The following is a 12,274-nucleotide window of genomic DNA, read 5'->3' as shown; positions in this document are numbered from 1 at the left end:
TTTAATTATAATGTTCTTATGTATATATATATGTACTTTCATTGAAAAGATCCTGCAATTAAACTATAGAATATGTATAATGTGTTTGTACACATAATTTTGTTGAGTAATCTGTTTTGTCTTTTAAGTGTAAAAGCTGTGTACTATTTGTGGTAACTGGTTACCAGTTACACTTTGTTAAAAGACTAAGTTAGCTGCCAACTAGGACAACTTATGTTAGCTCGTGTTGAGTTAGTTAATTCTGTTCGATTCTTGGGACCAATACAAGCCTTTAAATGTCTAGTCTAACCTCTTATATTAATCTAAGCTAGTTCATACTTATAAAATCAGAGAGCTTGAGAGAGAGTTTTCTACACTAGAGAGAGAAGCAAGTCTTGGAACTCTTTAGTGTTCTTGATAGAACAACTCGTAAACTCTATAACAAAGGCTGTTGTTCTACCGAAATGTAGAGCATTGCACATAGCTAGAACTTGTAAAATCTCGGTGTTATTTTTCTTTTACTTTCTTGCATTTTTCCCTTCTCACTTCTATGAGAATTCTGTTTTAGTTTTGTGCATCATAGCATAATTTTTGCTGAATTGTTATTTAGGAATTGTTATTTGTTACCACAGTATTCTTCCGACATAAGTGAGGTTTTTCAATGAACTTAGGAAGAGATCACTCATATACATGTGATTTTCTTGTCTTCTCCATTTGCTGTACTTTGGTTGTTCTTAGTTAACAGTAGTATAATATTTGAGGTTTTATACTATGATGATGATCATTGTGGGAAAATTATAATTAATGATACATAATCAAAATAACTAAAATTTTAAGCAATTAAATGATTACCAATGACAAGATTAACAAATACAAATAGTAATCGAAGAAAAAATAGGAATGAACAGAGTATGGAAAACTAGAAAATAATTAAAGCAGGAAACAAAGAAATCAACACCAAGATATATACTGGTTCAACTATGATAAATCGATATGTTCTATGGCTCTACTCTAGTTTTGGAACACCACCAAATCTTTTTTATTGATTGAGTAAGAACATGTACAATACAGTCGAAATCGATTCTCTGATGAGTTCTCTCAAAGTGTTTCAACTCTTACACTCTTACCCAAGAATCTAACACATAACGGAGGTATCTACGGAAATTCCAAAAGTGTGACCGAATGTATTTTTCCACCAAAAAATTAACTTAAGTATTTTACTGTAACCAAAAGTTAAACTTAAATATTTACGCCGTAAATTACTCATACTTGTATTTATTTGTGCGTGCTTCTCGTTCAATGCTATTATTGCAAATTTCATCCATAAAATGAACCAGACAAAACCATACATTAATCATCAATAATATGTGTATATATATTTGTTTGAATTACCCCAAATTATGTTAATTTCTTAACTTGCCTAATATGATGTCTTTGTTCCAACTCTCTTTTTTCTGATGCTAAATATTCTTCTTAGCCTAATAATGTCTTTGTTATGTGGGGTTGGTTGCTATAAAAGGGTTGAAATTATAAACAGCAAATACATAAGTTTTGATTAACTTTGAATTTCTTTGAATTTGGCTATCAAGTTGATTTAATCAATGGCCCAATTGTCTTCTGAAATTAACATTATTTTGGTTTTGATTCTTTTACACACTCATCTCATCTTCTTCCATACACACTTAAATACTTACATGGAGCTTAATTACAAAGAAGAGTGACAGTAAAAAATCCAAGACTTGTAACTTTCATTATTCTTTTTATGTTCACTAACTTCATCCATAAACATCTTCAAACAGATTAAATTATAACAAAAGTAATAGGAATAGTCAACAATCTACTTAGCATCTCATCCTATTATATCATCAACTAATTGGATACACATATATAAAAATAACTAAGTGATCCAATGTTTAACTTTTTCTGTACTAATATAAAATATAAGGGCTCCTTTCATACATCTTAGTATTATGTATTGAATTGTATTATATATTCATGTGTTAGGTTGAATTTTATTGTATTATATAATGATGTATAATATAATATTATATTTACTTCTATTAATAGGTTGTGTAAAATTATATTATTTTTACTATAAATCCGACTCTGATTGCAACCTGTACTCGACCCTGGCCCCAACCTTGGATCCTAGACCAAGGACTCCGACCTGAACCCCAACGCCCATTCGGACCCTGACCATTAACCTTGACCCACAATCATGGAATCCAGACTTGGCCCCAGCCTTGGCACCCAATCCCGAACCCAACACAAAATTCCAAACACACCCTAAATAATCAATTTTTCAAATAGCAGTAGCTTTAAAATCTAAAGCATACTTAGCAATACAACTTTACAACTCATAATCTTTATTCTCTACAATAAAATAACTGTGGAATAATCTCTTTAGTCGCTTACATTAATTGATGACTCCTTAATTAGCTAGGAAACATTTCTAGGCAAATTCTTGGACCAAATCATCATTGATTGAGGCCATTATTCAAAAAGAAAAAGAGATGTTTTTCAAAAGTAAAGTTATGAACAATTCAGTGAATTTTCCACCTTATATTTTTAGAGTAAATTTTAAAAATTAAATTAAGTGAGTAAATTTTAAAATTAAGTTAAATTTTTGAGGTACTATAAAAGTATAAATATAATGCTCATAAATTTTAAAATTTTTGAGATAGAAATGTAATGTTGATAAAATTTATTATACTAGACTTATTTTATTCTAGCATTAATTTGTCGCCTAAGTTGTAAAGTACTATTTTATTCCAATCTTACCATATATTTATATTGAATTATTATTATGTTTTATTTTAAAAAATAAAAAATAAACTTAGGGTACTACTTTATATTATTTTCAAAAATACAAGATTTGAATTTACATTTAACAAAATAAAGAGTTCAATAATCGATAATCTTTACAAAACATAGGATCTAAAATGATATTTATCTTGTATTATAACTTGTACTATTCTTAAAAATATATAATAATTTTGTACGTATATTTATGTAAAAAAAAATTAACACCCTAAAATATTATCAAAATAAGTTAAGTATTTTTTTTTAATATTTAAAGAAAATTGTGTATGCATAAAATAATAAAAAGGATTAAAAAGTGCATGAAAACTATATATATAAAAAAGGATTTCCTATACTATTTTTTTTTTTACCTTTTATTTATTTATTTATTTTTATTTTTTTTCTTTACAGTTTGAGTTATTTCGGTAGTTGCTGTGTGGATTTGGGTTACAATGTGGGTTGGTATGTGAATTTTCGTAAAAATGAAAAAAAAAAAAGAATTTTTTCATTTATACTTTTATAATTGACGTTTTATTCATTTATAAAAATAAAAACAACATAACCTCAAAATGAAAACATCATAACCTCAAAATAGAAACAACATAACATCGAAATAAAAACAACATAACTTCAAAATAGAAACAACATAACTTCAAAATGGAAAGAGCTTTTATAAAAATGAAAAAAATCTAAAAAAACATAAACAAAAAAAAAAAGAAAATTGAAAATGCAGTGATTTAAAATGTAAAAATGAAAAAACCCAAAAAATAAATAAAATACCTTAATTTCACTAAAGAAAAGAATATAGATTTAATTTTACTAAAGAAAAAGAAAATAGATTCATTCAGAAAAAAAGAAAGAAAGAAAAAAAGAATCATGCTTTTCTTCTTTTACAACGGCAAGACAAGTATATTTTTCTTTTGGAGTTTATATATATTTATTTACTACACAGTAAAATAAAGAATGATATATATATGTATGTCATCTTTGAGTTTTGTAGTTCAAAGATTTTGGTTGTTGCATACAATTGATTAATCTGGTTTGTCAATATATTATCTTTCTCTTTTTAATTTTTAAATATATGAATAATTAATTTTTGTATGTATAATATAATAATAATGTTGCAATTTTTTGTGTTCATATAGCTTGCTTCTTCATTTGGAGTCTTCATCAATACGTTCAAAGATATTTCACTAGCAAATTAATAAGGTAATTATTTGATCAAGTTCTTTATTTCTTGTTCAATATTATTAATTATATATTTAGTATATATATAGTTTATCAATGTACATTACAACTCGGATCATAATGTTTAATGCTTTTCTTCATTAACTTTGATAGTCATCATTTTAAATAAGTGTAATTTGCGGTTAAATTTTTATGTGCTGTTTAGTAACACTTTTGTTTTTTTTTTAATTTTTTAATCACAAAATGAAAGTAAATTTTTTTTTTTTTTTTAAAAAAAAATGCGTTCTGTAATAACTTTTGTTTTTCAATTTTAAAAACAGAAAACAAAAGTGTGTTCTGTAAAGTTCATTTTTATTATTATTTTTTATTTTATTTATGTCGGGTCTAGGTTCGAGGTCGAATTTGGGTTCAGGTCAGAGGTCGAGTTCAGCGCCAGGGCCGTGGGGGGATTTGGGTCGAGATAAGTTGATAAATACTTTTTTTTTTTTTTTTTATCCATTAATCAAAAATACACTCAAATTATATTTCATTAAAATATACCCACTTTTATGAGTGAGTTGCCCAATACATCCTCACCTTTTACTTAAGTCTAACACACAATTTGCATTAATCTAAGGGTATAATGGGGACAACATCTATTAAAGTAGGTATATTTTAAAAAATATAGAAATGAAGGTAAAAATTAAAACATATAAACTAAAGTGGGTATACAATATAATTTTCTCATTTGGGTCCGGGTTTGATCGAAGTTCAAAATATTGATTAAAAAAAATTATTTAAAAAATATTGAAAGTGACTTTTTTTTTTTGTTTTTGAAATTTTGATTCTCAATTAAGAAATTTAAAAGTAAAAACAGTTTTATAGATCATGTTTTTGAAAAATATTTTCCCTTTTCTAATTTTAAAAACAGAAAACTGATTAAAAAATTATTACCAAACACCACCTTAGTTTATCACTATTAACTCCATTACTTAATTTTTGGGGTAGAACTCATCAAATTCTAGTTTTGTTTTGGTCACTATTTTGTCCACTTTAGTCTGTTAAATGTCAAGGCTAACTGTCATGGTGTAAACAAGTATACACGTGGAAAATTTTCATTTGTCCACCTATTAATTATATAAATATTTAAAAAATGATTTAAATATTAATTATTTTTTATCGTTTTATCCTTTTTTTTTTCTTTTTCTTTTTCTTTCTTCTTCTTCTTCTTTCTTCTTTCTCCTGATCTCTTTCTCTTTGCTTGGTGCGGCGTCGAAATCGGACCAGAAGCACGGTGCTCCGCCATCTCTCAAGTCATACCTCATATCCGCTCTCCCAAGCCCGAGAACCCTGAGCCCCAACCTCTCTTTCTCTTCCTTCCTCACCATATCTCTTCTCATCCTTCTCTTTTGTTCTCAACTCAACCATGTCCACGCCACGACGGCCGTCTATGGTCGCTGATGGTCCAAAAGGACCACAGAAACCTGATCTCGAAGCCCAGAAATCTAAACCCAGTGATCGCCTAAGTCTGTCTCTCTCTATTTCTCGATTTTTCTATCGCCGAAGCTAAAGCTTTTTGGCTTCGATTTGGCCTCTTTTGTTGTCAATAAGCTTGAAGTCTACCTTTTGTACACTGTTGCAGTCTACCTTGGTACTTAACAGACCAAAGTGGACAGAATAGTGAAGATCAAAACAGAATTGAATATTGGAGAGTTTCTACTAAAAATTCAATAATGAGGGTTGATCGTGCTAAACTAAAAATTTTAAGGAATTTGGCAGATTTTTTTTTTTCAAAATATATACATAAGAGAAAGTTAAAAAAAATATTTCTTAACTTTTCTTATTATTTTCCTATAAGATAACTTTTTTTTTTTTTTTTCAAAACTTATACCTTTAAACCCGTAAAAATGAAAACTCTACTATTTTTTTAAGGACCTTTTTTTTTTTATTTACATTTTCATGAATTATTTTTTTTATCTTTTTTTTTAATAGATTTTCACTCATTTTTTTTTTTTAAAAAAATATTACTTTCACGTCATTTTTCTGTAACAACAACATTAAAACATCATTGTTCTAAAATAACAGATAAGCAACACTATATATATAGTTCTTAAAATTATGTAGAAATTTTTTATTAAAATTAAATTATAATTTAGTCTTTTAAATTATATTATATTATTTTGTACGCAATAATATTATTTTCATAATATGAAAAAATAATTGAGATAATTACATAATCCATTATTTTTTGTAAATTTTTTATATTTTTACATTTAAAGATTATTTTTATATTTTTACGGTATTTTATAAAAATAACACGAAAACAACAAAAAACTTACATAAAAATAAAATCCAAACAACAAAAAATAACAAAAAATCAACAACAAATTAACAAGAGTACAACATAAAAATACATTAAAAGTCTATATTTTTTGTAAATAAAATCATAAAAATCGTAAAAATATTTAAAATTTTGTACAACTATATTTTTATAATTTTTGTGTATTTGTGAAATAATTCCAAAATAATTCTTGACATTGATTCTAATTTAATAAAGATTGCTTTGCATGAATATTTGGTATTAAAAATAGGATAATATTCATTTTTATGGCTTTTTTTACTTGAAAGTAGATGTTGGTAGGATTTATTTTTCATAAATTTACAAAATGATATATATTATTATTCCATATTTTTAATCATAGTTATATACACATATTTTAATTTCAAAATCATTTTTTTTAATGTATGTCTTCATATATTGCTTACTTAAACCATTTTTTATGGTTTTTCCTCCCTATTTCTTTTTTCTTTCCTTATTTTTTTTATTGTTTCCTTCATTTTTTTTTTAAAAATTTTTGTTCTTTTCTTTTCCTTTTCTTCTTCCTACTTATTCTATTTTCCTTTCTTCCATTTATTCATTTTTCTTATTTTTTTTTTCTTTCACTTAACATTATATAATTATTTAATTTGTGTGAGTGTTTTTTATTTTTTTTAATCCAATATTGCTTCTATTCTACTATGTATAATTTGTTTTAAAATATATTTTGCAATATATATGCACACATATATATATATAAATGTTAAATTAAGTGATTACTTGATTAGTTATCTTTCATGTCGGTGGAAATTAGACATCCTATAAAATTTTGAGAAATTCGAAATAATTTACAATATAAATGTTCAAACTGTTTATTTCACACACGTGCAACAAACTCTTTAAACTCTATTTTCAGCGTGTTAATTTTTTTTTTTTTGAATTTCTCAAAATTTTAAAAGATGTCATAAATAACTACAACGTCTACGATCATAAATTAGAAAAACAATAAAAATCGAATTAATTTTTTTTCTAGATACCAAAACAAATAAGGGCGCATCGGAGAAGTACATTGTAGAATTTCCCTTTAAATTAATGGATCACTTTTTCTTACAAAATAGAAAACATATATATCACTTGTCTCTCTCTCTGATCCCTTTCCCTCTCTCTCTTATCTCTCTTTCTCAAAAGCACAAAGTATGGCCAACTTAATGGTGGGAGGAGCTCTTCTCTCTAGTTTCACCAATGTCCTATTTGATAGGCTTGCTACCAAAGAGGTTATTAACTTCTTTCGAGGAAATGAACTCAGTCAAAAGCTACTCAAAGAGTTGAAGACTATGTTGCTATCGGCTAATGTGCTGCTCAACGATGCTGAGGAGAAACAACTTCGAGACAACAACGTAAGGAATTGGCTTGATGCACTTAAAGAAGTAATGTATGAAGCAGATCATGTGATGGACAAGATCAATACTGAAACTCTGAGATTCAGGGTGGAGAAAGATGACCTCAAACGCACACTGAGTAACCTCTTCCACAATCAAGTGAAATCTAACATAGAAGATATCCTTAAAACTCTAGAAGATCTTTTAAAACAGTCAGAACATCTTGGTTTGAAAAAAGTTGACCACAAAACAACTTTACATAGACCACATGCCCCTTTGTTAGATGATTATCAAGTTTATGGAAGAGAGGATGATAAACAGGCTATTCTTAAGCTATTGTTGTGTGATCATGATGATGTCATCGAAAGGATTTCGGTTATTCCCATAGTAGGGATGGGTGGAATCGGTAAAAGTACTCTTGCTCAGAATGTGTATTACGATGCCAATGTTCAAAAACACTTTGACTTGAAAGTATGGGTAACTATATCTGATGATTTTGATGTTCTTAAAATAACAAAACTTATTTTGGAGAGGATCGTTGGAAAAAAATGTGAAATGAACGAGCTACATCAAATTCAGAAAGACTTGAAGGATGCTTTGGCCGGGAAGAAATTTCTTTTCGTTCACGATAATGTGTGGAATGAGAATTACGAGTTGTGGGATCTTTTGAAAAGCTCTTTTCAATCTGGTGTAGAAGGAAGCAAGATTATTGTCACCACACGTAACGAAGATGTCGCACTGAAGATGAAGACGAGAGATGTTCAAACTTATTACAAGCTTAAGAACATGACTGATGATGAATGTTGGAAGATTTTTGCAGAGCATGCCTTTGATCATGTAGACACTGATGCTGTTGTATTTTTGGAGTTGCAAGAAATTGGAAGACAAATTGTTAAGAAGTGTAAGGGCCTTCCCTTAGCTGTTAAATCAATGGCTGGACTTCTACGATCTATGTCAACTCCTGACGAGTGGAGACATGTACTGCATAGTGATGTGTGGGAGTTGCCTAATTCTCACAACATCGAAATTATTCCATCTTTATGGTTGAGTTATCGATTTTTGCCTCCTTATTTAAAACCATGCTTTTCCTATCTTTCAATATTTCCCAAAGACTACAATTTTGGTGATGATGATAGAGAAAAACTAATCTTAATATGGATGGCAGAAGGTCTTTTGCAACCTCAAAAAGGAAAAAGAATTGAAGATGTTGGAGAAGACTATTTGAATGCTTTAATAGCAAGATCATTTTTTCAAAGAAACACAAGGGATCTTTCTCTTTCAATGCACGATCTGATGCATGATCTAGCTATGTATGTGTCAAGTCAATGTTGTTTCATTTATGATAGTTGTAAGGTCTTGCACAAGCCTAGTAGCAAGACTCGCCATCTATCATACATGAAAGACTTGGAAAATACAACAGAATTTGACGATGAAAACGACTTTTATTCAAACTTGCGTAGCTATTTGGCTTTACCATTGTCAAAGATATTCTCTCCAACAAAGACAAGATTAACAGATGAAATCATGTTGTTGAAGGATGGAGGATGCTTAAGGGCACTTTCTTTGTCAGAATCTCATACTACAGAGTTGCCCGATAAGATTGGAAATTTGAAACATCTCAGGTATTTGGATGTAAGCGACACACCAATCAAAGAATTGCCTGCTTCAATTTGTGTGTTATACAATTTGGAAACGCTGTTGTTGAACATGTGCCACAAACTTACACAATTACCTACCAACATTTCAAAGTTAATCAATTTGCGCCATTTAATGATGAGAGGCGCTTCTTTAAAAGAGATGCCGCCAAGAATTTGTGATATGATAAATCTTCAGACGTTGAGTGATTTTGTTTTGAGTGAAAATGACGGATCTAGGATCAAAGAGCTGGGTAAGTTGGAGAATTTACGTGGAAGCTTGCAGATTTCAGGCCTTGTACATGTTAAGGAAGCGAGTGATGTTTTGGAAGGAAACTTGAAGAACAAAAAGAATTTGACTGAGCTTATTTTAAGATGGAATGGTGAAGCAGATGATTCGGTAAAGGAAAGAGAAGTACTTATCGCACTCCAACCACATGAAAATTTGAAAAAACTCAAAATCGAAGGTTATAGAAGCACAAACTTACCAGATTGGGTAACACATCCATCCTACTCTAATTTGGAAGAAGTTGATCTAGACTGTAAAAATTGTTGCTTGTCATTGTTATCATTTCAGCAACTAGTTTCGCTAAGATATCTTCATATCTTTTGTATGGAATTTCGTGGGGTTTATCTAAATAAGCCATTTTCATTCTTGACAAGCTTGGAGCTTCTTGGAATAACTACGTTGGATTGGTCGGTTGCCAATACAGATGATCAAATGTGTGTGATTTTCCCTGCTTTGAAGGAATTTCATTTAATAAAGTGTGGGAAGATAAATGTGGCACTACCTGAGGGTAATTTTCCTTCTTTGGAAGAGATTGAGATTGACGGTTGTTATGAATTGGTGACTATTTTTCCATCAAGTAGTACTCAAATGGACATTGCATATCCCTCCCTTGAAGTATTGGAAATATCTTTTTGTCCAAGGTTGGAGTCATTTTCAGAAATGGAATTATTGCCCTTTACTTTAAAACGTCTACGTATCTCAAGTTGCAATATGCTTATGGAGAATCGCGTGAAATGGAATCTACAAAGACTCCCATTGTTGATTGAGTTATCACTTTGTGGATATGAAGGAGAGGTGGATTCATTTCCAGAAGAATGGTTGCTCCCACCGACTTTAACTCATTTGGTAATCAGTGATTTTGATAAGCTTACAGCTCTAAACAGCAAGGGTTTTCACCATCTCACCTCACTTCAACGATTGCATCTTTATTACTTGAGCAAGCTCGAGTGCTTACCAGAAGGAGGACTGCCCCAAACTCTTACTACTTTGAGGATAGAACATTGTCCTCTGTTAAGCCACAAGTGCAAGGAAAGAATAGGGGAAGATTGGCCCAAGATTCAATACATACCTATCATATATATACATTAGTAACAAAGTCTCTTTTACTCAACAGGTAACTTTTCTTTTGTATTTTAATTTAAATGTTTTGTAATTGCTAAGTGTGATATGTTATTCTTATAATTTCTTTTATGTCATTAGATCAATGAGCTACAATAAATGAGGAGCTTCTTCAACTTCTATCTCTTGATGCTGCTGATCTTGCCTTCTTGAAGTTTTTAGAGGGTTGTCCTGCTTTCTTGAAGTTTTATGTTAGTTGGACAGTTGGAAGCAGATTGATTTCATTTTTTATTGGCAAAATCTTCTACTCGATGTCTGTCATTTGTCATAAAGAGTCTTTACAAACATTGATAGGCTAATGTTCGAGTGATCTGTTTCGTCTTGAGTTTGTGTGAAGCCTATATATAGTGTGCTTAGAATAATAATCTTGTTCATGAAGTGTAATAGTTGTGTACTATTTGTATTTTGTGTCTTTGGTTTGTGTGTGTTTTTCCTTTGCTTTTGGTTGTGTTGTGTGGGATTTGTTTTTTTTTTGTTTGTGTGTGGTTTATCTTTATTTCAATTATGTTGTGTGAGATTTGTATTTCATTATTTTCCTTTTGTATTGTTTGTTGTTACCACGGTATTCCTCCGCCATAAGTGAGGATTTTCAATAAACTCAGGAAGAGATCAGTCATGGACATGTGATCTTCTTCTCTTCCAATAAGAAAAAAAGGTGTTTATTAACTAAATAAGGAATATCGATATTCGTACAATTAAGTATGTAGTCCCTTATAATTTAATAATTTTTTTTTTCTAAAATATCGCTAACTAATAACAAGGTATCACTTTTAGGTGGTGCTAATACCAATATAACTTAGGAATATGGATGACACTCCTACTGGGTTCAAGGTATTGATGACCAATATAACTTAGGAATATTGTTAGGACTGGGTCTCGGGTTCGGGTCGGAGATTGGGGTTAACCCTGCTTTGTAAATATTATAATACAAGCTAATACGAACTATTTGTTATGTATTAAATAATACAACTTACATTGTATTAAAAATTTTGGTCGTAATAATTAATTTAATACATTGTTTTATCCAAATATAGTTTTATTTATTATTATTTAATATAATACAACATTTATAAGGCTTACCAAACAAAGTTAGGTAATGATTCCCCAAGTTGGACTATACATAAATATAATGTAGAATAATTCGGTTGACCATAATTATTTATGTTCTTATAAATATATTATATACACACCCTAAAATTGTATAAAAAATACATAATTAATTAATGTACTATGAACAACAAAAGATGCTACTAACATATAAATATAAAAATATATGATAATAGAAAATTACTTTGTTCAATTCATTGTTTTGCAATTTAGCCTTTCCTTTTAATCATACATATATATATATATATCATATATGTGTACATATATATAATGAATAAAAATAAATAACACGAAGTAACTCAAACCGGTTATAACTAAAATAGAACCGATTATATAACATAATGCATGCGTATTTTTGAGGTAGATATAGTATGAGTGTAATTATTTGGTGGGTTGGAGCATGTTGAATGGGTATTTTATTTGAGCTATTTTATTTAACTAGTTTTTGTGTGTGAGTTTTTATCTTAGTTGCTTTACGAAA

General features: G+C 29.2%; 1 protein-coding gene across 1 annotated transcript; it reads left to right on the top strand.

Moving 5' to 3' along the window:
* The first annotated feature begins 3,567 nt into the window (after positions 1–3,567).
* Positions 3,568–11,604, top strand: LOC115703755 (putative disease resistance protein RGA3). Its single transcript, XM_030630989.2, has 4 exons — positions 3,568–3,820; positions 3,927–3,990; positions 7,454–10,681; positions 10,768–11,604. Exon 3 carries the CDS (start codon positions 7,462–7,464, stop codon positions 10,654–10,656), a length of 3,195 nt encoding a protein of 1,064 aa, XP_030486849.2. The 5' UTR covers positions 3,568–3,820; positions 3,927–3,990; positions 7,454–7,461; the 3' UTR covers positions 10,657–10,681; positions 10,768–11,604.
* Positions 11,605–12,274: the final 670 nt, after the last annotated feature.

This window comes from Cannabis sativa, chromosome 1 (assembly GCF_029168945.1).
Source record: "Cannabis sativa cultivar Pink pepper isolate KNU-18-1 chromosome 1, ASM2916894v1, whole genome shotgun sequence".
Taxonomy (NCBI): Eukaryota; Viridiplantae; Streptophyta; class Magnoliopsida; order Rosales; family Cannabaceae; genus Cannabis; species Cannabis sativa.
Note: the sequence above shows the minus strand (reverse complement) of the source record. Positions and strands in the feature narration are given on the sequence as shown.

Bases quoted from the DNA above. Each gene is read 5' to 3' on its own strand.
- LOC115703755 (XM_030630989.2), top strand. From the start codon at position 7,462: ATGGCCAACTTAATGGTGGGAGGAGCTCTTCTCTCTAGTTTCACCAAT.